The sequence below is a fragment of the Delphinus delphis genome, chromosome 17 (assembly GCF_949987515.2).
Source record: "Delphinus delphis chromosome 17, mDelDel1.2, whole genome shotgun sequence".
Taxonomy (NCBI): Eukaryota; Metazoa; Chordata; class Mammalia; order Artiodactyla; family Delphinidae; genus Delphinus; species Delphinus delphis.
In genome coordinates this window covers 65,577,478-65,604,082 of record NC_082699.1, presented here as the reverse complement: position 1 = coordinate 65,604,082, position 26,605 = coordinate 65,577,478, and the positions used below count along the sequence as shown (strand labels likewise).

The 26,605-nt window shown below is 42.2% G+C and overlaps 2 protein-coding genes across 3 annotated transcripts; both read right to left on the bottom strand.

Annotated features, from left to right (window-relative positions):
- Positions 1–219: 219 nt before the first annotated feature.
- On the bottom strand, positions 220–12,607 carry RNF139 (ring finger protein 139). The gene is made up of 2 exons (XM_059995164.1): positions 12,177–12,607; positions 220–2,588 (listed from the first exon to the last, which is right to left on the bottom strand). The coding sequence occupies exons 1-2, from the start codon at positions 12,355–12,357 to the stop codon at positions 775–777; spliced, it is 1,995 nt and encodes a 664-aa protein (XP_059851147.1). The 5' UTR covers positions 12,358–12,607; the 3' UTR covers positions 220–774.
- Positions 12,608–13,401: 794 nt separating this feature from the next.
- TRMT12 (tRNA methyltransferase 12 homolog) lies at positions 13,402–25,880 on the bottom strand. Of its 2 annotated transcripts, XR_009516648.1 has the most exons (3): positions 24,394–25,880; positions 15,149–15,218; positions 13,402–13,968 (listed from the first exon to the last, which is right to left on the bottom strand). XR_009516648.1 is itself a non-coding variant. In XM_059995166.1 (1 exon), exon 1 carries the CDS (start codon positions 25,800–25,802, stop codon positions 24,483–24,485), a length of 1,320 nt encoding a protein of 439 aa, XP_059851149.1. In that variant the 5' UTR covers positions 25,803–25,880; the 3' UTR covers positions 18,133–24,482. The 2 variants fall into 2 exon arrangements, 1 of the variants encoding a protein (XP_059851149.1); XM_059995166.1 differs by lacking the exons at positions 13,402–13,968; positions 15,149–15,218 and having other exon boundaries at positions 18,133–25,880.
- Between the last annotated feature and the right edge of the window lie 725 nt (positions 25,881–26,605).

Here is a 26,605-nt window from a genome sequence, read left to right as displayed (position 1 = left end):
AATGTCTTAGTTTAAAATAGTGAAATCCCCCAAATATTTCATGTTGTAACCTCTTCAAAAGTTCAAAAGGACAGTTTTATGTCAACTCTGCAAACAGATTGGCTAACAAATATAGTGATTTTTACATCAAAATAGCACATCCTGGTTTATACCAAAGGTTAGTTGATATATAAATAAGCCTGTTTCTCAACTCACACACTCTCCGAATTGTGACTTTCAAACCCAGCTCGACCACAATGCTACTCTCAAATTTCAAAAAAGTGTCTCAATCACTTCTGGCAGCCTATTTTTTTTCCTTAGTTTTAAAAATACTCTACATTTAGCATTTATCCTCTGGTTGGTCCAAATTATCTGATTTCTTTGATTTAATACGGTTTCCCCTGATTTGCATTTTTATTCTCTCCCATCCACTTTAAAGAAAAACTAGGGTCCGGAGTTAGAGACATTATATACTTCCATTGAGGAATCTTTGGCACAGTTGACGCACCATATTATTACATCTATTAAAAAGTTATTTGTTCAAATTTGTCATAAAAATGTGAAAATTTTATTCTATGTACAATAATGTACACAAATTTAAATAGGTCACTAAAGAGACCAGAAGTAATTGAAGAGGTATATTTACAGTAGCACATCACAGTAAACGGAAAACCATTCACAGATTCAACATTGAACTGTTTTTGTGCTTGGTTACACACTGAAGTGAAGCATATTACTCCATTTTGGATGAACTGAATTTTAAACAAATACCTCAATGATTAGTAAATGCTTATTTTAATCAGTATCATCATTAATCAGTTCTTCAGCTGCTGTGCCTGTGTGCTGAATCACTCCATTTCTTTCTCTTTGAGCGTCGTCATCACAGTCTGAACTGTCGTCATTCAATTCCCTGTCAGATTCAGCAGCAGCTTCTCTTACAGCTTCCTCTGGATTTTCATTGGGTGCGATAAATCCATTGTTGTTAGATATATTTGAATTATCCTTGGTATCATCTTCAATGTACACTTTTTGATGGCACATCGGACAAGTATCTTGAATGTACAGCCATTTCCGAAGGCAAAGTGCATGGAAATAATGATTACATGGTGTAATACGAGCAGATGTTGTAAACTCATGATAGCAGATTGCACATACATCATCTATTTCTTGTAGGCGGCTCCCTTTTATTTCAGGAAGTGAATTAATTTTTTTTACAGCAGTTCTACGATTCATGAATGTCTTCCAGCCATTTTTTGCTTGTAAATAGATGTTAAAATAGGCATGTAAGCACATCATACAAGCCCGAATTTTACTTCCTGACTCAAACATCATAGTATAAGCCCCATTTCCAAACATTACCACTCCAAATATAAATTCAATAATATTGCCTGTTGAACGAACATAGTAGACATAATCATCAAGCTTTTCCCAGAGGACATTATAGTAGCCATCAATCATGAATAACGTATAAACAGTGAGAGAAACAATTACTTTTAAGCAGAGTTCCACACAAAAGGCTGTAACTGCAAACAACCATGTATTTAGTGCATAGTGATGCCAAAGAACGTAACTGAGTATAACAGGAAGAATAAACAGGCAAGCAGAGACAAAGAGCACAGGAAAATGTCTACGAAAAGATGACACATGAGAGGCACTGAGAGACATTAATACAGGGTCTGTCATTCCGTGGATGAAATGCAGGACTGCTGTTAATAAAAGGCACATGTTTCTACTTAAGCGAATAAGTCTCTCTTCTGGTCTTAGCCCACTTAAACCAGTCTGAAGAGCCAAAATAAAAAATAAAACAGGTGCTACAAAGCCAAGCCGCCTGTCATCTTCTTCAGTTGATCCAATAAAGGCCAATATTCCAAGACCCAAATAATGGGCTATTGAGGAAATTACAGCACTCATGCCCAGTACAGTGAGTGTAGAATCACATCCACTAATTATAAGATTACAAATGAGGTCCCAGAAATCATCCCAAGAAATAACGAAGGAATCAGTTTCATTTGCCATCCTTAAAATGTACATTAATACCGTAGCCTGAGCTGTAATTCTTGTTAGCCAAAAGACTCTCAGTACAGCTGGGAAACGAATCCTCTTCCATGTGTCCTCCATTAATAACTGTAATCCATAAATTCGATACATGTGCCTTACTAAAAGATAAACGTATCTTGTGGAATAATAAAACCACTTAAGTTTCACTGCCAAGACAAGCACTGTATTTAACGTGAGAATCAAGGAAGAGGTAAAAACTAAAGTCTCTCGGATGTGTAATGGTAGCTCTGTGATTAAGCCTATTACAGGAACCAAGAGATCCAAAATAATTAACTGTGAATAGACGGAATGAATTTGGAGTAGTGTAATGTATCCAATTCCAAATGTTAGCTGTAGAACGATGAGTGCCATCCACAGCGAGGGCCCTTTTCGAGGAAGCAGCTCAATTCCAAAAGCTGTTGTGTTGTAGGCACCATAGAAGTCAATGTGCAAAGCAGCATAATAATTTACCAACACTGAAGTTGCAGCTAATAGAAAGGCTGAGCTGTACATGTAAAACTTGAAAAGTGATCGCTGTGACAAGATCAGAACAATACTGGATACAAATATACCTAAAAAAAAAAGAAAGGACATTCGAATGAAACATTGTTAAAGAATGTTTTTTCCACTAACAGTTATGATATTCTTCCTTTAGTAAGGAAGTATGAATATTTTCAAACTGATGAATGTTAAGCCTGAATACAATTTAGGCTTAAAGGCCAATAAATGTTTTTTGTAAAGTCAAAGTTCAACAGGACAGATCAAACATCCTACCCCTTATTTTCTAATTTCCAAAGTAATTCAGGTAGTAGTATATGTCCAAATTACTAAATTATCTTCAAGATGAGTTTGTCATGATATACAGTTTAAGAAGTTTGAAACCTGAAAGAACATATTCATAATTAAAAATATTTAAGATAATTCCATTACAAAAACATTAAGAATTAAAAGTAACCCAAATGGAAAACTTGTTCCTATTAAATCTGAGATTTCTTTTTCTCAAACGTGTTCTTTAGGAAATCAAGTTTAAGTTTCACACTTACCCCTAATTCCTCCTTTTACTCAAACTGAACTCCTGCTGGCTCTTATTTTTTCTGCTCCTTAAATTTGAGCATTCTCCTTCAGGTCCAAATTCACTTTTTTTCTGTACATACTTTCCTCAGATACCAGACATTTCCTCCAAGTTTCCTTTTTCCTGTATGTTTGAATCTTTTTCTTCAAATAGTCAACCCTTTTTACTGTTCTTCAAATTACAAAAGTAACATTCAGAAAACCACACGTTTTAATAAATCTTCCCCCCCCCCCCCCGTAAGCAACCAATGTATAGTCTGTTGTGCATCCAGCACCATCTTTCTTGGTGCTCTGACAAATTTTTAAGTGAGATTACGATAAACATTATTATCCAAGGTTTCAGCTATGGGAACCACACCCAAATATTCACCTACTTACACTTCTACATTACAACTGCAACACCCAAAACTTCTAAAACCTACTGAACCTACTCTCACCTCAAACAGCTCTTCCTCGCGATTTCCAATGTCAGTCAGAGGTACCATTGTTATTCTCCTAACAGCACCTCTAGCCCCTCATCCTCAAACTCTGACAATCAGTGACAAATTTTACTAATACCTATACCTTCCTTTTCTCAGTGACACCCACCTATTAGTCTGTCTCTGAAAACTCTCTCATCCAAATCCATCTACAAGCCGTCACCAAATTGCCTTTTTTCATGTCTCTGCTCAAAATACTGCAGCAGCTCTGAAATTACTATCAATTGAAACCTACACTCCTTGTCCTAACATTCAAGGACCCAATTTGCTTTAAAGTAATAATCCTCCCAACACACACACCAATGCTCCAGATTTCTTTCCCAAACATACCCCTTCTTCTCTGCCATGATTACAGCTGTATTTACATTCTTCTCTTTGCCTGGCAGAACGGCCCCATCAACTTCCCAAATCCCTGACTGTTCAAATCCTACCCATCCTACAAACCCACTTTTCCTGATACTGACTGTTCCTTCAGCACATCTACAGAACTTGGTGAAACTCCTAATACTCATACACCACCTGACACTGAAGTTTGTAGTTATCTGAGTAGGTACCTACTAGCAAGCAAGGATCCTGCCTTTTACATCTATAGATCCCGAAATATTTTGTAGAAAATAAAATAATTGGGGAAATAAACGTTTCTGTTGAATTCTGTGTTCTATTTTTAAAGGCAACCATAAAATACAGCCCACTTGGAAATTGAAACCTATGAAAAGGTAAGACAAAGCTGAGAAATCGGACCTTGGAGTACCGAAAAAGTGACAAACTCCAAATTAAACATCCATCTATCTATCCATCTGATTTCAGCATGCAACCAAGACCAACACTGCATAATACAATAGAGCCATTCCACAATCTACTGCAGTTAAAAGCAAGGGCCAAGTTCCTCCAAATGATGACTTTGCCCACAAACTTAAAATTTTATCCTGTGCCTATTTGTCAGGTCATTTGTGAAAAGGACAACAAAAGAAAACAATCACCTGGAAGATACATCAACCTCTGCGCAAGAACCACCCAATTCGCTGAACAAGTGGGCCACTAATAATCCTCCCAAAGAGCCCTTTCAACAGAAAATGGGCTTTTTTTTTTGAGCAGGTTTAGAAACCCTTCCTGTGGAAGGTAACAGGAAATGGAATTTACTCAGCCACCATATGCCATATGTAATCCTACTTTCTCTACACAGAAAAACAAAAGTATTTTTTCCTGAAACAAAACTTAATCTCCTAAAATGCGTCAAAACAAAACCATGATAACTTCAGTTCTATTATGTTACTTTTTAAAAGGGAGAAAGTCAAGCAGGGACTGTAAATTATTTTTAACTTGCTATTCACAAAGTGGTACATTAATCTTTACTTGTGAATATTCATGAACTGTGCTGTAACTTATAACCAGATCTTTTTATTCTAATAGCTTTTTTTCCCCGATGCTTATTTTTACACAGATTAAGGAATTATTTGGGTTTTAGAAATACTTCTGGACAAAAGAGAGTGTGATAGACAAATAGTGTAGTGAGACTACCTCAAAGTTTGGATGTCTCCTAGCAAGTAACAATCTGATACTTTTTTTTTTAAAGTAAACACCCCTAAAGTTGATTTGTCTCCATTTAATCTTTTTTTTAATTAATTTATTTATTTTTATTTTTGGCTGCGTTGGGTCTTCGATGCTGCGCGCGGGCTTTCTCTAGTTGCAGTGAGCGGGGGCTACTCTTCCTTGCGGTGCGCGGGCTTCTCATTGCAGTGGCTTCTCTTGTTGCGGAGCACGGGCTCTAGACGTGCAGGCTTTAGTAGTTATGGCATGCAGGCTCAGTAGTTGTGGCGCACGGGCTTAGTTGCTCCCTGGCATGTGGGACCTTCCCGGACCAGGGCTCGAACCCATGTTCCCTGCACTGGCAGGCAGATTCTTAACCACTGTGCCATCAGGGAAGCCCCTGATACTACTCTTTCTTGATTAAAATTATTCCCCAAGATTTAATAATGACCAAACATTTCAAGAATAGTATAAAATTATTTTAATTTTATTATTGTTTATTATTTAAAATTATTTTAATTTTTAAAATTCTTAAATTTTTCCTTTATACTCATGTTCCTGTGTATGGAATGTAGAATCAGCTCTCATTTCACAGGAAAAAAAAGTCAACTTTCCAAATCTCTCAAGTAATATTCCCTCTCATGGCCTTCGGGAAGTGTTGTCAATAATATCAAAGTTTCATTGCATTTTCACAACTTCAGACATGCAACTCTTGATATTTAACCTGTAGGCCTAAGTAAATTAAGCCCCAGGACAGTTTCCTCATTAGGATTTAAGAGTGACCTGCAACAAGTAATCAAGGCTATATATAAATGCTACTTTATAAAGAAAAATCACCTTGGGACAGTGGTGCATAGAATTAACTGGAATCACAATTCAGGGATCCAATTCTCCAGTGATTAGAGAGCCTCACTAAAGTGCTCAAGGTAGGAAAACGGCAGGTATCAAAATCAATTCAGAGCTTTGAAGATATACATGAACTCAATTCATGAAAGAGTTCAGGGCCTTTTCAATTTGGATTACCAAAATTGAGCAAACAAAACAAGCTGAAAACAAAAAAGAAACCGCCATGCATGTTACACAGCAAAGTGTTTAATTCTTTTATGTGTAAAGTCCATTCATACCCTTAACCTTTCTGGAAGTTGGGGACTAAAAATTAGAAGGAAATAAGACATAACTCCCCAGGTACCTTAAATACCTTTAATATAAAATCTAAAGCAAGCTGTGGAAAAACATTTCAATGGCTGACAGAATAAAGACGGAACAGTACAAAAATGTTTTAACTACATTACTCCCAAGAGAACCATGTGCAATGAAATATAGAACAAAGTAAATAAAACATCTTGGGATGTACATCTTGGGATGTCAGTCTGTAGGTGTACTTGACAAACTATAGCATAAAGAAAATTTTTCTATCAAACTCTTACTTTAGGTTAAAAAAAGGGTATTCTAAGTTTTTTATTAATAAGATAAATTTTGCTTTTAAATTAAATTTTTAACTATGTGTTTATTAAAAAGAAATATAGGAACATGATATTTTTTAAAAAGTTCAACCCTATAGGTATTAAATGAAAAGTTAACCAAGTTTTGCATAAATAAGCACACATTCATGGATAAATACTTATTTTTGCTTTTTACCCAAAGAAGATCTCATTATAATAGTGGAGTTTTTTAACCTTTTCTAAAAATTACATTTCTGATTACTCATCAAAGAGGGCACCTTTCGATTTACTGACCATTCAATGTTTCTTCCTCTGTGAATTGCCAGTTTATCTTTTGCTCAATTATTTACGGAGTTGTTTTTCCTTATTGAATTGTAGTCATTTAAAAAATATTCTGACTACAGACTCTTTGTAGTTATCTGTAATGCAAATATCTTCTCCAGATGTGTGGCCGCTCTTTTCACTTTCTGATGCTGGCTTATGATTAACGGAGGGTTTTAATTTTAATATCATTGAACTTATCAATCATTATTTAATACATTTGCTTTTACATATTTCTAAAGAACTTTTCCCTTACTCTAACCCTAAAAAAAAAAAATTCTATATTTTCTTCTAAAACTTTTAAAGTTCTCCTTTTCACATTTAGATATTAATCCATTTAGAACTATTTATATATATATTTTATAAATTTATTTATTTATTTGGGCTGTGTTGGGTCTTTGTTGCTGCACACGGGCGTTCTCTAGTTGCGGTGAGCAGGGGCTACTCTTCGTTGAGGTGCGCGGGTTTCTCATCGTGGTGGCTTCTCTTGTTGCAAAGCACGGGTTCTAGGTGCAGGGGCTTCAGTAGGTGTGTCACAGGCTCTAGAGCGCAAGCTCAGTAGCTGTGGCGCACGGGCTTAGTTGCTCTGCGGCATGTGGGATCTTCCCGGACCAGGGCTTGAACCCGTGTCCCCTGCAATGGCAGGTGGATTCTTAACCACTGTGCCACCAGGAAGTCCGAACTATTTATATATTGATGTGAGGTAGGGATCCAGTATAATTTTTTTCACGTGAATAAATAACCACTAACTTAATAGTCTGTATTTACCTCAATGTATTGTATACTTCCAATTCTACTTCTGAAACACATCAAGTTTCTCTACATACATGGGTGGTCTGTTTCTGGGCTTTCTATTCTGTGCTATTTACTGGTCTATTTGTCCACCTCAGTAGTTCTCAACCAGGATCAGTTTACACACCCTCCCTTCCCCTCCAGTCATCCGGCCACAGTCCCCACGCCCCCACCAAAGAATTATCCCATCTAAAATGTCAACAGTATCTCTGCTGAGAACCCCTAAGGCTATCCCAATGCAGTCATAATTACTACTGCTTCACTTCACAGGTTTTCTGAGTTCTTTCTACAGCACCAAAAATAACTATCTCATTGTTTTCAACAATTTCATTGCATGGCTGAAACTGATAATATTGTACAATGAACAGATTCTCTTTCAATAGACATTTAGATTAACAATTTGTTTTTGTTTTGTTATTACCAACAATGCTGCAATGAATACCCTTGCCAACAGTTTTTGCACAACTATATCTTCAGGCCAAGTTCTCAGAACTGGAATTGTGAGTCAAAAGGTATACGATGAATTTTAGTTGATAGCACCAAATGGCTTTACATAGAAATAACACCTTACAAAAATCGTTTAACTTCATCTATTTCCCCATACTTCTGCCAAACTAGTTTTTATTCAAACTTTGAATTCTTCACGAATCTCATAAGTGAAATTTTGTTTTAACTACATTTGTTAAATTATAAATAAGGCTGAGTAATTTTTGTTTTGCTTATTGACCATGTGCATTTCATTTACTGTGAAATGCTTATCCTGGGCCCATTTTTCTCTGGGAGTATAAGTTTTTCTTATTGACAGAGTAAAACTTTTATTAGTACTTCAACTAAATATGATGCAAATATTTTCCCCTTAATGTGTCATTTTTAAGAATCTTTGTAAAAAAAGAATTTTTTCATAAAGAAGTTTTTCATTTTTATGTACTCAAATTTACCCTTGTAACTTCTGGATTTTCTTTTATGTTTAGAAAGGACTTTCCACTTCAATGAATTGTCATTATATGAGTAATACTATTAAAACAAACTCCTATGCTTGCATTTTCTGCCTTGGATTTAGACTTGTTAATTCAGCATTACACTGCAATGGGCTGCATTCCATTTAGCATTGAACACCTCCTAAGAATAGCTTAATATTCTTAAAAGTTATATATATTGTGATATGACCTTATTTGTATCTCCAAAATGAGATGCTTTATATTCTGACTTGCTGAAATTCTCTTATTAGTTTGATACCAAATAAAAGTATAGTGTAGTAATAGTTTTTTGTAGGGGTAGGAGACAAAATTCTTCAGACACTAAATAAAACTGGATACAGAATAGATTTCCATGTTTACAATTCCATTTTAAGGAAAAAGGTGAGAGTGACAAATTTTGAGATTTATATACAGTAGCACAGAGAGGTCTACAATTATTAAAAAACTAACCAGATAGAACAATTGATTTCAACCATCCTTTGGTATCTTTTACACACGAACCTGTCACTTTCCATAACAAATAAGATGCTTCATCGAATGGTCCTCAAATAGTTAAGACATTTGTTTTTATTCAGGATGAAATTTTTTACCACCAAAACCAGTTTTTAATAATTTTATCATTCTTACAAATGTCATAAATTAGCATAATTACACTGCCATAATGTGAGGAGCAGTCAAATGATAGATTGGGAAAATATTTTGTATCTCTCATAAAGTCTGACCCAGAGAATACTCTGGGATCAAAATTTTCAAATAAACAGCACCAACATTGTGCTGATGACTTCCAAAAACTGAAATATCTGTAACACAGTATGGTCTTAACTGAAGTATTAAAAAAATTTTTTTAAAGCTACCATGTTTACCAGTAGCTAACAATTAAATGGCCCTTACTAGGTTCCAGGTACTGTTACAAGAACTTATGTCCTTATTTATTGCCCTTAACACTCTATAAGAGAGATACACCATTATGATCCATCTTTAAAAAGGTACCGATAAGAAAAGGGAGGCACAGAGCAGGTGTAACTTGCCTGAGGTCACATTCTTCTTTAACCTCTCAAATGCAAACTTCCATGATTTACTACAAAAATAAGAAGCATGGATATAGTACAAGGAAAACACCAGATTACTTTATTCAGTGTTCTTAAACTACAAAAGATTTAATTAAAGAAAATACTCCTTTAAAGCTCCCTAGCCTGAAGCTCAATTCTGAGCACAATGCATTAAAGCACCTGGTCCCGAAGGGGCTCTCAGAGGCTCTGTAGTTACATGCCAGAACAACACTCAAGACAGTGGCTACACTACTGGCAGAATGAGTATGTGAATCCTCTCAAACCCAGTTTTGTTTTGGTTTCTTTTTTCCAGCTCCTCCACCATGGCCTCCTCCCTCCTCTCAAAGCAGAAGCAGGGAAAGCCCCTCCTACCACCCTCGAGTCCATGTTACAATACATTTGGTTATTCAGTGCCCAAAACTACACTTGGTAATCCCAAATTTCATAAAGTTCCCTAGAGCCTCTGCTCTCTCTCTAGCAAACTCTCTCTTTTCCTGTGGGGTTCAGGAATAGAAGTGATCAGTGTTCTCCATTTCTCAGTCTCCCCAACCCAGGAGTCAGCACAGGTCTTGACTGCATGCATGTCATCAATTAACGTGGAGAGGTACCGCGGGGAGGGGTTGGGATCTATCAGGCTCAGCTGGGACCACCTTTCTATAATGAGACAAGCAACTGCCTGTTAATTTATGATCATAATGAGTGACTTCTAACTGGCAGGAATAAAATGCTTTCCCAACAGGTCCCCATTCTTATTAATTTCATTGTAACATTATTTAACTAACCTCACTTGCATTCCCTGACTATCAGAATTAAACAAAATATGTTAAGTACAAAACATTAAAGCTAGCTAATGTTCTTTTTTTTATTGGGGTATAATCAATAGATAACATTATATTAGTTTCAGGTGTACAACATAATGATTCGCTATTCCTATACATTGGAAATCACACAGCTCCATTTTTGCCACAAATAAGAGGGCATTACATTTTGCAGTGGTAAGCAGGATGGCTGGGATTAAGTAGCTGGTGGGTTACTGAGAAGTCTTGTGCTAAAGAACATCACGTTCACATCTGTTAGTTTTAAGATCTAGCATATAATCATTATTATAGCATTCTGTATCTGGACTGCAGCTGTACTGAGGAGGAAGACGAACCATGCCAGAAGATTGTTAAGCCCAGGTGCTGGCAACCAATTACTTGCGGTGTATCAAAAGCAAAACACTTAACCTCTATCTCTCAGTTTCCTCATTTGTAAAATGAGAATAACACCACCCACCCTCCTTTGAGGGATTTTTGAACGTTAGGTTAGATAATACCAGTGAAAAGGCACTGCACAAGTAAAGTACCAAACAAATGTAAAGTGTTGTTATAAACAAAACTCAACATTACCACTTTTTTAAAGAGTAGGAATAAAGCAGCAACAGATGGCTCCTAATTCAGAAAGGCTTGGTAAGGATCTCACCATCAGCTCGTCCTCAGCAACACTTCAAAAGCACAGCCTCACTAAAAACTAACACAAGAATTACCTCATCAACAAAATTTGCCACGTTTCAATTACTCAAAAACTTCTTTTAAGCGTAAATCCTTCTCACTCTGGTAATGCAAGTGAAAATGGGGAGTGAAGTATAAGATTCTTTTAACACTCCATTCATATGCAACCAAGACACTGATTTTCAAGTCTTATCACTTCCTAGCCACGTTTTTATAACCGTTCTCAATACCTTCTTCTCTATTCATGGAAAATTTTAGGACTCGTTTTAAGTATCGCCTTCTTCGTGAGGATTTTTCTAACAGTTTCAAGGTCTGACATTCTCTTTCGTTTGGATGTCATTTAAATGACAACATACGAGTACCCTGCATTTTGGAAAGGGGGAAACTGAGGCCCAGGCCTCGGCACGACGAGCCCAAGGTCACACACGGCGAGATCAAAAACGTAAGCAGAGTTGCTGTTTTTCCAAGGCTGTCGCATAGAACGCGGTCAAGCACTCATTCCCCTAGAGAAACAGCAGGCACAGAGCCGCATGCTCACACCTCGCTGCTTTCTCCCCGCCCTCGCTCAGAGGCAAAAATGAACAGGAGACTGACTCGCAGGGAGGACCACTCCGCTGTCAACTCTGAGACAAATGTCATCTCCTCCTCCCGTCCGGCCCGCAAAGACGCCCCCAGGGGGGAAACGAAACTAGCGCGCGCGCACACACACCACACACACACACACACACACACACACACACACACACACACACACACACACACACACACACACACACACACACACACACACACACACACACCACCGCCTGCGCGCGGCTGCCCTCTCCCTCTTGCACGTCTCGGCCCGCGAAACTAGTACGTACACACACACACACACACACACACACACACACACACACACACACACACATACATACACACACCCCACGGCCTGCGCTCGGCTGCCCTCTCCTTCCTGCACGTCTCGGCCCGCGGAGCCGTCCCCGGACGCAGGCTACCCCGTCCCCCTCACCAAGGAGCCGGAGGAAGATCTGGAGCCCGATGCAGAACCGGCTTTGGCTGTAATCGTAGTAGGAGTTGAAGATGGCGTCGATGATGTAGAGGCAGGGCACCCGGAGCGCCACTTCGAGCGCCGCCCAGACCTGCTGATGGGCCATCCGCACCTGCTGCTCCGGGGGCCCCAGCGCCGCCATAAGCCGCTGCCACACCGGGGCTGGGCGGGCCGGGTAGAGCCGCGCGGGGCAGGGGCCGGGACGGCGGCCGGGGGCGGAGGCGAAGGCGGGCGACTCCGCCCCCGCCCTCCCTCCTCTCGTGTCTCTCTCACGGCCCGCCCCGCCGCCCGCTCGCGTCTCTCGAGCTGGAGCAGGCGGCGGAGGCGGCGGCGGAGGCAGCAGCGGCGGCTCCCGGGAGGCCTGTGGGTGTCGGTGTTTCCGGCCGGCTATGGTCTGGCTCCTCCTCCCTCCACCGCCTCCACCGCCTCCCCCGCCCGTGGAGCCACCATCTTGACCTCGCCCGCCCGCCTCTGCAGTTGCTGCTGTTGCCAGGCCCGGAGGCTGCTCCCGCGGTCACGCGAGACCGCGGAAGCCGCGCGCCGACGCTCGCGTCATAATACGGCGCTAGGGGCGCTCCCCTCGCGGTCACCACGCTCGGCGTAGCAGACGTCCCTATCGTTGCCATGGTTTCCGCCCATCTCCGGAGCCGGGGCCGCCTTTGCTGCTTTTGGCGCCACCCAGTGGCGCAGGCGCTGTTGGGCAGCCGCGCCCTCCAGCCTCAGGGTGGGCGCCTCACCCGCAAAGGCGTTGGCGTGTGAGGCAGTCACTGCTTCGTCGGGAGGGAATTATTAGCTGCTTTATTAGAGCCCATTAAACGTCCCATAAACATGATTCAGAACTGCTTGGCAGGAGGAGAGCCAAAGGGCGCCGCCTGCCAGAGCTACTCCACCCCACCGGGAAGCCGGGTCTGAGCGGTCGACCTTCCGAGGAAGATGCTACAAGGCCGCCTGTCGGAGGCGTCGCTGCGTGCGGTGTATGGAGCGGGCACCCTTCGTGGTATTGGGCTTGGAGTGGTAGGCGCTACCGAGAAAAACATCCCTCTCATCTCTTTGCACATCATCCTTTCTATCTACTACCCGATTAGGCAGAACTGCGGACCGTGGTCGGCCACATTATACTAATGTCAAGGGCAAGAACCCTTTTTTTTTGGTTTTTTATTTATTTTTGGCTGCGTTGGGTCTTTGTTGCTGCACGGGGGCTTTCTCTAGTTTCAGCGAGCCGGGGCTACTCTTCATTGTGATGCGCAGGCTTCTCATTGCAGTGACTTCTCTTGTTGCGGAGCACGGGCTCTAGGTGTGCGGGCTTCAGTAGTTCTGGCACGCAGGCTCAGTAGTTATAGCTTGCGGGCTCTAGAGTGCAGGCTCAGTAGTTGTGCTGCACGGGCTTAGTTGCTCCGCGGCATGTGGGATCTTCCCGGACCAGGGCTCCAACCAGTGTCCCCTGCACTGGCAGGGGAATTCTTAACCACTGGGCAACCAGGGAAGTACCAAGAACTCATTACTAATGTGACTTAAGGGCAAGAACTCTGACCTCTGTCTTTGTTTCTAATCTTTGAGGTAAGAACACACAGTCAGTGCCTTCTTTCCTTCTCAGGGCAGAAGAGGCCATACTTTTTTGTTTTTGTAGAGGATCAGAACATGCCACCCCAAAATATGTTACTTTGACATGATTATTTTGAACTGAAGACAGTTGAGAAACAGCAGGAACAAACAAAAAGCTCTCCAGCTCAACACTTCCCTCCTTCCCATTTGCCTGAAAATAGGACATAAATTTCTATTGGTAAAGGTGTCTCCCTCTCCCTTACCAAGAAGAGGACGACTCTTAGACTCAATCACTGGCAAAGCTTATTAAGCTAATCCTTATCCATTAGTTTCCCCCCATTCACCTTCCCACAGTCTGCCACCCCAAAAGCCTAAACCCCTTTTCCTTTATCTCTTCTCTACAATGCATTGTTCTTTGTTAAGATGCTATATAAGCCCCGAATTGTAGCCACCTCTTTGAGTTATTCAACACTTAGTTTCTCCTGGACGTATGTGCATGGCATGAGTTAATAAACTCTTGTGTTTCTCTTGTTAATCTTTATTTTATTGGTTTAATTTCCAGGGCCCCAGCCACAGAACCTAGGAAGGAAAAGATTTTTGTCCCTCCTCTATACTTTCTTGCCTATCCATGTTTTAACAGTTTCTGATCTTAATTTGATGCACAAATTCTATTAGTATAAGAATTTCTAATTAAAACTAAATTCCACCTTGGGCCCAGAACTTTCAGGAGTGGTGGCACAGTTATCTTATATGACTTCAAGCATGTCTCTTTAAACTCACTAGGTCTCACTCTCCCTATCTATAAAATGAAGGTATGAATAAGATCCTGGCAAGTACTTTAAAATACTACCTTAAATCTAAATTTACATTAATGAGGTAGTTTTTAGAATGCTTTTAGGGATTTTTAAGATAAAAGATAAGCTTTCAAAGAAATAGCTGCAATTCACTGAATCTAATCTCTTTGGCTTCTACATTGATTTGAATGTTGCACAACTCAGGTATATATTAAATTGAGTCTACCCAGAACAGTATGTGGGGTAGCTGTGTGTGTGTGTGTGTGTGTGTGTGTGTGTGTATTCATAAATTACCCATGTTCAAAAATAACAATCTGTTCATTTGGCTTTAATGGTTCAGAAGCCTTTTAGTACCTCTAAAAAGCCTTTAGATGTAGAATGTGTAAAAACTAGTTTCAATTTTCGGTTGATATTTACATCAGCCAAGTCTTTGTTACACGCAACAGGAACTGATTCTGGGCTAACAAAGGAAACATGAGAGAATATAGTGGCATTTGGAGTCAACATTGAGTACATACTGACTGACTTTGGTTCATTCATTCACTCATTCATTCAACATTTACTGAGCACTTTCTATATGCCTGGCAGTATGCTTACCCACTTCTGCTTCTCACTAGTTCTCTGTCTCTAGACAATGTACTTAAGCTCTAATCTTCAGTATCCTCATCTGGGAAAAAGAGAAAAAAAGGTTAATAATGTCAGATAAGATACAAAACATATAACATGTATTATCCAATTTAATCCTCCACAAACCTGTCCAAGGACACAGGCAATTAAGAGTGGCAGGTTTCTAACTCACACTTTTCAGATTCCACAGCCTAAGATCTGATCCTCTGCAAGTAACTGCTCATGCTTGTTACACAAATTAAAACAACATGTTTTAGGTACTTAGTATGGTATATGGTAAACAGATTTTAGGAGAAATACTCATTGGAACCCCTATGATACATACTGTGTTAGTACTGTGAAGATACTGTTTATTAGTGTGGGTTGTTATATGTGATAACCATTCAGTGGTACTGAATTTATATTAGGATATAAATATATGATAGGCTCAAATATGTTAGTCATCTAAGGTGATGGTTAAGAATAATCTGAGGGATTAGATACTGCTGAGAGGAAGAGTACAAGTAATACTAAGTTAAAAACATCTGTCAAGGCAGGGAGCCTAGAGAAGATGGATATAGTATCCCTCTGACAGACGGGAAATACAGGATCCTTCACCCTGGACAGGATCCTGTCATCCAGGCTTCTGATAACCACTTCTCATTTCATAGCTACACCCAAATGAGTAGAACAAAAGCTTCAAGGTGAAAGATGCAATATTGCAAAGATGTCAACTTTACCTTATAGGTTCAATGTAATTCCTCCCCCCAAAAAAAATCTCAGCAGGACCTTTTTTCAAAAAATTGACAAGCTGATTTTAAAATCCGTAAGAAAATGCAAAAGATCAAGAATAACTAACGCAATCTTAGAGAATAAAGTTGAATGATTTACAGTATCATATCAGGACTTATTCTAAGGCTCTAATTTAGACAAGATGGTATTGGTGGTACATGGATAGAAAAACTGACCCATGGAACAGAAGAGAAAGTCTAGCAATAGACCCACACATATACAATCACCTGATTTATCATAAAAGTGACACTACAGTGCAGTGGAAAAAGGATGATTTTTTTAAAAACAGCACTATAATGGGACTCTATGGATACTACCTAAGGACAGCATATAACTTAATGGTCAAACACAGTACAGGCATTCTCCCTAAAATTAGGAACAATTTAACATTGTATTATAAGTGAGGGGCTGGGAATAGAGCAAGTTAAAATGCCAGAAGCTTTCCTTTTTAATCAAGACTTAGCTGTTTTTCTTGAATGAATGCTCCTTAGATTGTCGCAAGCCTTTAGTTTCTAGAATTCTGAAAAGGTTGATTTTGACAATTTTTGCCAGTGTTCTCATTGCTTTTTATGGAAGAGCCAGTTTTTGGAGGTCCTTATTCTGCCATTTTGGAAGTTGCCCATTTTACTCCTGATATAGGGTAGGGAAGTATCAAAGAGACAGCCTAGCAGACGCAATGAGTGTGAAGTACATTCCTTTCTGCCCGCATTGTCAGTAACTCCACTTCCTCCTGATCAGGTTCAATTACTCCAGCCAGGATGGTGATTCGTTCTTGTCTGCTGGTCTCTTGGCACAAGGAGCCTCAAATTACTGGGAAACCTCATAGGTTAAAGTTTAATGGATCTATTAATTGTGTCTCCTGATGAAACAGTTCCCCTGATAGGAAGCAGCCCTCTAGAGCCGGGGTCCCCAACCCCCGGGCCTGTTCGGAACCGGGCCGCACAGCAGGTGAGCGGCTGGCGAGTGAGCAAGTTTCATCCGCCTCTCTGCATCGCTCGCATTACCGCCTGAACCTTCCCCCCCGTCCGTGGAAAAACTGTCTTCCACGACACCGGTCCCTGGTGCCAAAAAGGTTGGGGAGCGTTGCTCTAGAGCAGAGTTGTGGGGATGGGAAGCACATGAATCAGTGGAGACAGAAAGTGGGTGTATTAATTTCCTACTGCTGCTATAATAAATTACCACAAACTTAGTGGTTTAAACCAACACATTTATTCTCTTAAATTATGGCGATCAGAAATCTAAAATCAAGGTGTCAGCAAGGCTGCGTTTCTCCTGAAGGCTTTGGGAGAGAATCCATTTGCCTTTTTCAGTTTCTGGAGGCTCTGCCTACATTCCTTGGCTCATGGTCTCTTCCTTACATCACTCCATCCTGCTTTGGTCATCAGATCTCCTACTACTTGCTCCCATCTCCCTCTTACAAGGACCTCTGAGATTATATTGGGTCCACCTGGATCATCAAGGCTATTCTCCCCATCTTAATCACACCTGCCAAGTCCCTTTTACCATGTAAGATCACATATTCACAGGTTCTGGGTATTAGGACACGGACGTATTTGGGGGCCATTATTTAGCCTACAAGGGGAATTCTATTTCTACCTTTTCATTCCCAGACTTGCATTTTCTCTCTATACTGGACATGGCACTATATAATGAGTTTGATTTAGTATACTGAGTCCTGGGGGACGGCATCCCATCTTCACATCTTCCAAGCTTTTGCTGAAGTTTCAAAAGGATTTTTCACCACTCCACCGGGCCAGCATTTTCTAGGTTCTGGAGTATGTGATAGGACCAGTGAACCCCATGGTCATGAAACAGTCCTTTGCTGTAAAGTAGGTCCCTACGTCAAAGGCAATATTATGCAGGATACATATTGATGGATCAAACACTTGTAAACCCTTGGACAAGTAGTCTAGCCAACATCTTGTGGACAGGAAAGGCAAACTCATACCTGGAGACAGGAAGATTCTAGTAAAGGTCAGTCACTGTCCTTCCAGGATAGGCGCCCAATGTAATCAACTTGCTACCAAGTAGCTCCTTGGTTTCCTTGAGGGATGCTATTGTATCAAGGGCTCAGTGCTGAACATGAGGGAGTGGCCACTTGGTGAGTGGAAGCCGTGCTGTTGACCTCTTGCTCACCTGCATCCCTGGGACATGACAATGTACATGAGCCCATTGTGCCAGTACTGGGACAGCTGGTGGCTGCGGTTGCTGAAGGACTGGCCAAGTCTGTTTACCTGGTTGTTGAGTGCCTGTTCTGTGGTGGATTATCCTGGTAGGCGTTGTTATACAACACAAAGTTCTTTACTCATGTGCCGAATCCCGCAGATTTCTCCACTGCTTCTTCTCCAGGCTTCCCTGTCCCTGATCTAATCTTTTTCATGCCAGGCCCCTGATCATCTAGCCAACTTATTTGCCACCTTCCAAGAAGATATATTCTTACTTCAAGCCACTACTTTTTCCACACAAAGTGGATGACCAGGAATACTGCCCCAAATTCTGCCTTTTTGGAGAATTCACCTGTCTTTTAACAGCACTCCTGATTTGGGCTGTAGGGCAGAAGTCTATTTTAGTTTTGAACCCATATTCCAATAAACCCACTGGTGAACTTAGCTTGGGCTTTTTTGTCCTGAATCAGCTAGACAAAAGAGCCTCTCAAGCAGCCGCAGTTGTGAACTGAGGGAGGGACCCTGGTTCAAGTGTTATACGTATGATACGGGAGTCTGGACCATCGCCTATTCATTTCCCCTGGCCCTACTTGTCACCGATCCCAGGTGTACCGCTTCCACCTTATGATGGACCGACTTGGTGGGTCTGACAAAACCTAGCTCATGAAGGGTTACTTGATGTCCCATGAGATGCTCAGTTCCTACCAAGGCCCATCAGCATGCAAGGGGCCATTTTTGAATGACGTGTGGTTCTCCACTGCAGATGCTTTGGCTTTGCTACAGAGCCTAGAAGTCTACCTTGCGATCCTCCAGTTGCAGCTTGCCATAAACTCCCATGGCTGCTATGCTTATCACAGATACTCTTGTCCCATAGACTCTCCTGTATTGAATGGCCCATGCAATAGGGCTCATTACACTGCAGCCTGTACCTGCTACAGAGCCTTTATGTGCTCTGGATCCCACTGAAGACTGGCAGCCTTCCAGTCACCCAGTATATGAGTCGGAGCAGAATTCTCAAGTTCTAAATTCCCACAAAGCAGCCTGGAGCTTGGTGTGCATTCTTGGTGGCCGATTATTGATAAAATGAGTGAGATGCAAAAATTTGTTCTTTACTATGAAGGAGACATCTTGACACTCAAGCAGACCACTGGACTCTAAAAATTTCACTGATGTAAAAGGTTGCTTGTTCTTATTAGTGATTATTTCCTATCCTTGGGAGTATAATATGCTAGCTACTTATTGTTTACCTGGCCCAAGTAGTAATGATGTCATGAATGTAATAGGTCAGTGTGACATTCTGTGGAAGGTTGAGATGGTCTAGATCTCTTCAGACTATATTATGATAGAGGGTGGGCAAGTACTGTTCTCTGTCCTATATGAATGCAAACTGCTTCCCATCCCACACCCTCAGCACCCAGTTCAACAGACTCTCACGGCTCCTGTTGGTACATGTAGCTTAGGTCCTGCATCTCCTTTGGCACATAGGCCCATTTGAAAGTGCTGAAAGTAGACACACAAAGTGAAGGGAAAGGAGCTGCAGGACAGCTGCTTCACCATGGTGCTGCAGAACTGCTTTGTTTTTTCCATAAAGTTTTGCTACTTTTATTTGAATTTTGAAACTGTACGTTTAGCTTTGATCTTAAAATAAAATTCAATTACTAAAAGAAAAAAAGGGAAACTAGGACAGTCTATCCATCTGTATCTACCTACCTACCTAATATGTGTGTGTCGTGCCAAAATTCAGTTTTAGCCTCATATTCAATATTTTCTACTTACCTTGGATTCAACCTTGACCTTTAAAAACCCAAAGAGACAAATACCTATTTTCTCACTGTTTCTGGCCTCTCTGAAATTGTGTGTGATTGTTGGTCAGGAAATCTTGCAAGTTATTATATCTAATCAGAAAGATATCATTGCTAATATTTTAATATTCATTTTATAATATAGGTAAGCATTCTAAACATAATTGTAGCAAGAAATTCTTCTGTGCTTTACATGTTGAAACATTGTGTCAGCTGAAGTATGTATATTATTGCTAGAGTGAATTTCATCAATAATAATGATTGTGAAAGCTAGTACATTTACGTCAAAACAATTATTATAAACTTCTAAACAGTTAAAAAAAAAACTGACAAAATTTATGAAACGGCCCTCAAGGCATCGGACATAGGCGATGAAGAGCAATGGTCCATGAGAGGTGGAAAACAAACCAGGTGAGCCATACAATTGCTCCAACTTACAGCCTGGAACTTTTCCAGGCTGTGGCATGAGGATGGAGTGGAGGCCAGCAGTCTAACTCCCTGAGGTGAGGAGGTGAGTCCTGGGAGCCCAAGTAAGTAGAGTTCACAGGGTAGAATGCCAGGGAGGAGAAAGCCGCACACAAAGGGAACTCCAGATATCTGCCGACTGTTACCTTAAAAGTTTTCAGCTGAGTAATGATCAGCCCACATGATAGGAAACTACCAACAGCCAACAAAAGACCCACCAGAAAGGATTATAGGAAAAAATACTCAGAGCTCACACCACACAGGGTGGTGGATAATTCCTGTTCCTACATAGAGCAAGAGTGGAAAATCTCATAATTCACAAGGCGTCAGAGAACGAAGAAAGGTCTTGCTTCAAAAATGGAAAAAAATTAATCCTAGACTATATGCTGCTCTAACAAGTGCTTAAAAGCAAGACTCAAAAAGATCAAACTGTTTCCAAGTAACCTAACTATATTCCAGAACAAAACTCAAAAATGCTTTTAAAAATATGAAAATAGTTTTAATCATTTAAAATAATAGTTTAATTTGAAAATGCCGAGTCTTATGCCTTGCCCATGTGAAGTGGCTGCACCTTGAGGCTGTTCAGAGTGACATATACTGGGGTTTCTTCTCACACGTGTGCCCAGGGTGGAAGAAACTGAATTAAAAATGCTTGTTCTGGGCTTCCCTGGTGGCGCAGTGGTTGAGAGTCTGCCTGCCGATGCAGGGGACACAGGTTCGTGCCCCGATCCAGGACCCACGTGCCGCGGAGCGGCTAGGCCCGTGAGCCATGGCCGCTGAGCCTGCGCGTCCGGAGCCTGTGCTCCGCAACGGGAGAGGCCACGACAGTGAGAGGCCCGCGTACCTCAAAAAAAAAAAAAATGCTTTTTCTATATATTTGTGTCTCATCGTTTTAAATTTCTCTGTTTGTACCTTTTAAATATATACATTATATTCGTGTATTAATACATGCATGTAATTTATTAAAATTATGGAGTGAATGAATAGAGCAACTCACGGTTGAGGGAGTTTGATAAAATCATTATTATTGTTTTTTAATCACAACTTCTCCATCAAGGGTACATTAATCAGCAACTAATACTAATGCCCCCAAAGGAAGACTTTAGAGCTTTTACAAATTCCTGGATTAAATCTGTAAGGACGCCATGAGCCTCCTGACCCCTTCAGTCTTTTTTCCTTGGTGCCACTAAATGTCTCTTCCAGGTCAGGCCATCCAGCAAGTGCTTGGAGAAAACTGTACTGTAAATGGATATACTCAGGTGGAGAAGAGGCTTATTAAGGGACCCTTATTCTCTCCCATCACACGTAACTCTGCACACTCTCTCTCAGCTTAGGCATCCCTGCTCCCGCCTTCCCAGCCACCCTCTCCACCTCCCAGAACCCAGATCCTACATGTGCCTGTAAAAACCCACTTGTTTCTATATGTGCACTTAGTACACAGTACTGACATTGCTTCATCTGTGTCCATGTCACCAGATGGTGATTCCATTGTGGGCAGGACTCAGGTTTACTCACCTCTACATCCCTGGCCCTCCGCATAGTGCCTGATGGGGAAATTCACAGAACATCCTAATAAACCAGTGAATGGCTTTCAAAATAAAGTCACTCTGCTGTAAGTAAAGCAGATGTGCAGCAATCCCTCACAGCCAAATTGGGAAATGGTAGCTCCCCTCATACAAAGACTGAAATATCCACGATATACCAGTCACTGTGATGACAGTTAACATATGTTAACTCATTTAAACCCAACAACTTTCCTTCAGGATATGTTCAATTGTTAACTCCAGCATACAGATGAGGAAACGAAATCATGAGAGATTCATGACTTGCCTCAGGTCACATAGAAAGTAGAGGAGCCAGGAGCTGAATGAGTGGAACCTAAATGCCACGAAGGCAGAGCCCATGTCAATCTTCCTTCCCCACTAACACTCAGGGCCTGATACGTATAACAAGTTGAATGAATTCATTTGGGTGCACGTGACATCAGCCGCCTCTCCCACAGCTTATGGCAGGAAGCTAATTCCTCAGCCCCTGGACATGCAGCTCCGACTCATCTTCCTCCCTGTTTCTCCCCCTGGATTGGCTCAAACCCCGCCTGGCATCTTTAGCTTGAGGAGAGGATGCTGTAGGCACAGGTGTGAGAAGAAACCCAGTGTGTGAAATGAAGGCAAAGGCAAGAAGGCCGTTCTGTGGGATGGGAATGGAATCTAGCAGGCTCCCTCTGCGGGGTCACATGATAGCCAACATTTCCTGGGGGCCTACTCTGCACTAGACACTCTTCTTTTTAATCCTTACAGCGACCCCCACCTTCAGCACATCTCTCACTGCTGCTTCTGTTCCAAACTGATCTAATGGCCACGCCCCAAACACTCTGAGCTTCCAAACTCTGGCACCTGTTAGTCTCTTCAACCAGCATCAGACTCCACTTAACAAAATCTCACCCTGTTTTTAAGAGCCAATTCAAACACTAGCTTTCTGAAGACCTCCTCATTCAATTCTCAGCTTTTTTTCCTTCCCCACCTTTACACTCCTACAACGAGCTATCACTCATACGGCACTTACTGCGTTCTGACTCTTGCAGCATTTGTGTTACGTCTGTTGCTAGCTTGGGAGCTCCTCAGAGACAGTGTCTAATGGCTCTTCATATTTCCTGTGGCTCATGTTGATGGTAGGCATTTAATATTTTCAGAACAACACAAGCAGCACCAATCCTGTCCTCACTGGCACTGCTGCAAGAGAACAAGCAGCCCAGCCCAACCGCAGCCAGACAAATGCCAGGTACAATCAAAATCCTGATAAAGCCACACTTTACCTTTTTCCTTTTTTTGGCCTCGCCACACGGCTTGCGGGATCTCAGTTCCCCTACCAGGGACTGAACCCAGGCCATAGCAGTGAAAGCATAGAATCCTAACCACTGGGCCACCAGGGAACTCCCAAACCACACTTTTCTGTATTTCCTTCATGAGGAAAACAAGCCCAGATGGCTTCAAAGTGCACCAAAACAAAGGTCTGAGAATTGATTCTTGACAATTAGTCATCCTAAAGGTAAACAGTGATTCCTTACATGTGGTCATTCCAACAGTAAACAATGGCACTGGCAGACAGCCATAAAATAAGGGGAGGCTTGGAAAACACAGTATCTCACATTCCTTAGAGCTCCTTATGTTGACCCTGATGTTCTCGGCCAGGGAAGGAAGATGGAAAGGGAGTCTGAGGCCTGTAAAAATCTAAGATTTTAATTCAAACTTTAAAAATGAGCTAGCAATTGGCAGCTACTGCACTAGCTAGGGCTGGAAACCTAGTTTCCCTGCCCTGTCATTTAAAGCAGTCATTCTTAACACTTTCTCTACTACAATAAACCTAAGATACACCCTCCCCGCACCTACTCATTTAGGAATGCTAAAGTAGACCAATGGAGGTAATTTAGAGTAACTTTTGTCCTCTTCCCTCCCTAATTTAGTCAGTCATAACCAAGCAGCACCACTTGAATGCCTTGCTTTGGACTCCAATGCTCAGACTCATTGATTTTACTTCTCAAATCCATTCACCTCCCACTGCCACCACCCTAGTCCGAGCCACCATCATCTCATGCCTGAACCGCCACAGAAGCCTCCTCGCCCGTCTCCCTGCTTCCAACCTGGCCCCACTCAGGTGAGTTTCCATACTGTAGCTGCAGTGATTTTGGAAACAGCACTGCGTCCTTCACTCTAAAATAACCAATGCCCTGTGTATAACTATTTATTAGGTGACAGCCATGTGAGACCTGGCCAAGAATCCCTCATTTTGCAAATGAGAAAATTCAAGGCCAAAGGAATACTGGAACCATGTACCCCAGGTTAGATAGAACTGAGGTCAGAATTCACAATTGCACAGCCAGGCCTCATTTCAATGAGCCACACTACTTCTTCCAGATACATAGCTCATTCTGTAGGGTGTTAATGGAAAACAAATGAAATAATATGCATTGATTTAGAGCCTGCTTTTAGGGCAACAAAATATTAAAATAGATTACCAGGAGACAAGAGGGGTGAGGCCCCAGCCTGAGTTGATGCTTTAAGGGTCACTCACACGTAGATCCTCCTGTCTCAGGATCCACCTTCTCTAGCCAACTAGAGGACAGGGGCGGCATTCCAGATCCAGGACTATGTGATCCACGTGGGGAGCATAGGATTTCACTGGTTGGATGTGCAGGATTTGTGTCTTCCACGGTTTCCCGTACACCTGTTGAAGAAGAGTGGCAATTCGAGTTGCTGCAGCTTCTGCCCACCTTTGCCACTCTGGCTTGGTGGCGGCTGACAGCATTTTTCTCCTAGAATCACTGGCAGCTTCATTTTTCAACTGGTTGGTGATCATTTGCTGAGGAGAAGACCAATACTCCTTTTCCATTTCACTGCTTCCAGGAGGCTGGAGAGTCTTCCCTGGGAAAGATTCCACATTTTGGTGAATATGCAAAATGCCTCCAGCATCCTGTCTTAGCGTTTGGCAGGCAATGGGCCAGCCTTCTTCAGAGCTGGGAATAAGCCCCAGGTTCACCCTGTCCGCAATGTTTGAGAGCTTCAGTTTTCTGTTATCCCCAAAGTGTATCTGGCATCGATCAGCTACTCCATTGAGCTCAAGGTTATTTCTCAGAGCAACTACAGCATGGGGGTTCCACTCGCAGGCATGGACGAAGGCTGCACCAGCATGAACTAGGAAAGGCAAGGTAAAATAACCAATCCCTGCATAGAGATCCACCAGCACTTCTCCAGCACAGGGCAGCGATGCCACACGAAGCTTCTCAGTGATGTTTCCGAAGGAGAACATGCACTGGGTCACGTCAAACTTATATCGGATCCCATTATCCACATGCTCCACCCAGCCATGGTCGCCCAGCAGCAGATTCACTGCTGGAGTTCGAGTGCCATCCGGTGACACCCGCCCTCGTTTGGCCAAACGCTGGACGCCAAGTGACGAGGCAACCGTCTCCCAGAGTTCTGGTTCCAAGTTTCTCCATTGCTTAGCTTGGAAACAGTCCTCACTCAGCAACAAGAGGTCGCCATGTCGTTGCCAAGATCGGGGCAGATCAGCCTCCAGCTGAGCTGACCACGTCACTCCGCGGCCCTCTACCCAGCGACTCACCTCAAGACACAGCCTTTGGGCAGGTGAACAAGCCTGGGCCTTCTTTGAAGGAACAGGATTCAGGAGCTGCGTTACCACACAGGTGCTGCCTGGAGCCACACGATTCCTCAGCTCCCACAGGTGCTGCTCAGTGAGGGCCTCTCCCAGCACCGGTAGCGCCACGGTGCCATCCGGCAACTTTTCCACACGGTGCTGTCCCTCCAGGAGTTTCTGCTTCTCGAGATATTCCCTGTATCGCTGGGTATACCGAGGTTCAGTCACAACTGCGACAACAGCCGCGGACTTCCCGCCTGACCTGTCCATGTTGCTGGCCCCGCATTTCCTGCGATTCCCTCCGCGAGACTCGGAGACCACTCACCTCCGTCCGCACATCCAAGCCCAAAGCCGGAAGACAGGCGCGCTCGCCGCTGGCTGGGGCCGGAAGTGACGTTTGACCGGCAAGGCGGAACTATATGATATCGCGCTCGTTGATGAATGGCGTCGACGTTGCCGTTGCCGTGTGAGGCCGCTGCCGCCATCTTTGTTGTGGCCAACCGTTCCTTGTTCCTGCCTAAGGGGAAATTAATAACAAGAAGGAATTCTGCCGGCTTAAAAACTTCAAATTAGTTGGTATCCTGCAGAACCCTCAGATACTCTCTGCAATGCTGCTCACAGATCAAAAGAAAGAAGTGAACCTGGAATGATGCAATGAATTTGGAGAAAGCCTTCCCTTAGTCCCGTGCTGCACCTAAATCTGGCGCCTAAATCTCAGCCTGAGATGGAACTGTTCCCTTGGCTAAACACATTCTAGGGACACCAATCTCCTTTCGCTTCCTTTATAAAATTGGCCAAACCTTTTCTTGTGCTCTTGCCTTTGTACTTGCTGTCCCCTTTGTCTGAAATGCCCTTCCCCTAGAAGATACAGTGGCTGGTGATTTGTCTGAAGGTCATCTTCTTGTGAGGCCTTCATTAAACACTCTCTTCCCTCCACATTATGCCTATTTAACACTGTAATTTCTTCTTTAGCTCTTGTTTTGCTATTTGTTTATACTTAAAAGCCCCTCTCCCCTGGTAGCAAATAATGTTCTCATGGATAAGAGATATTCTTTTTCTGTTTACTGCTATGG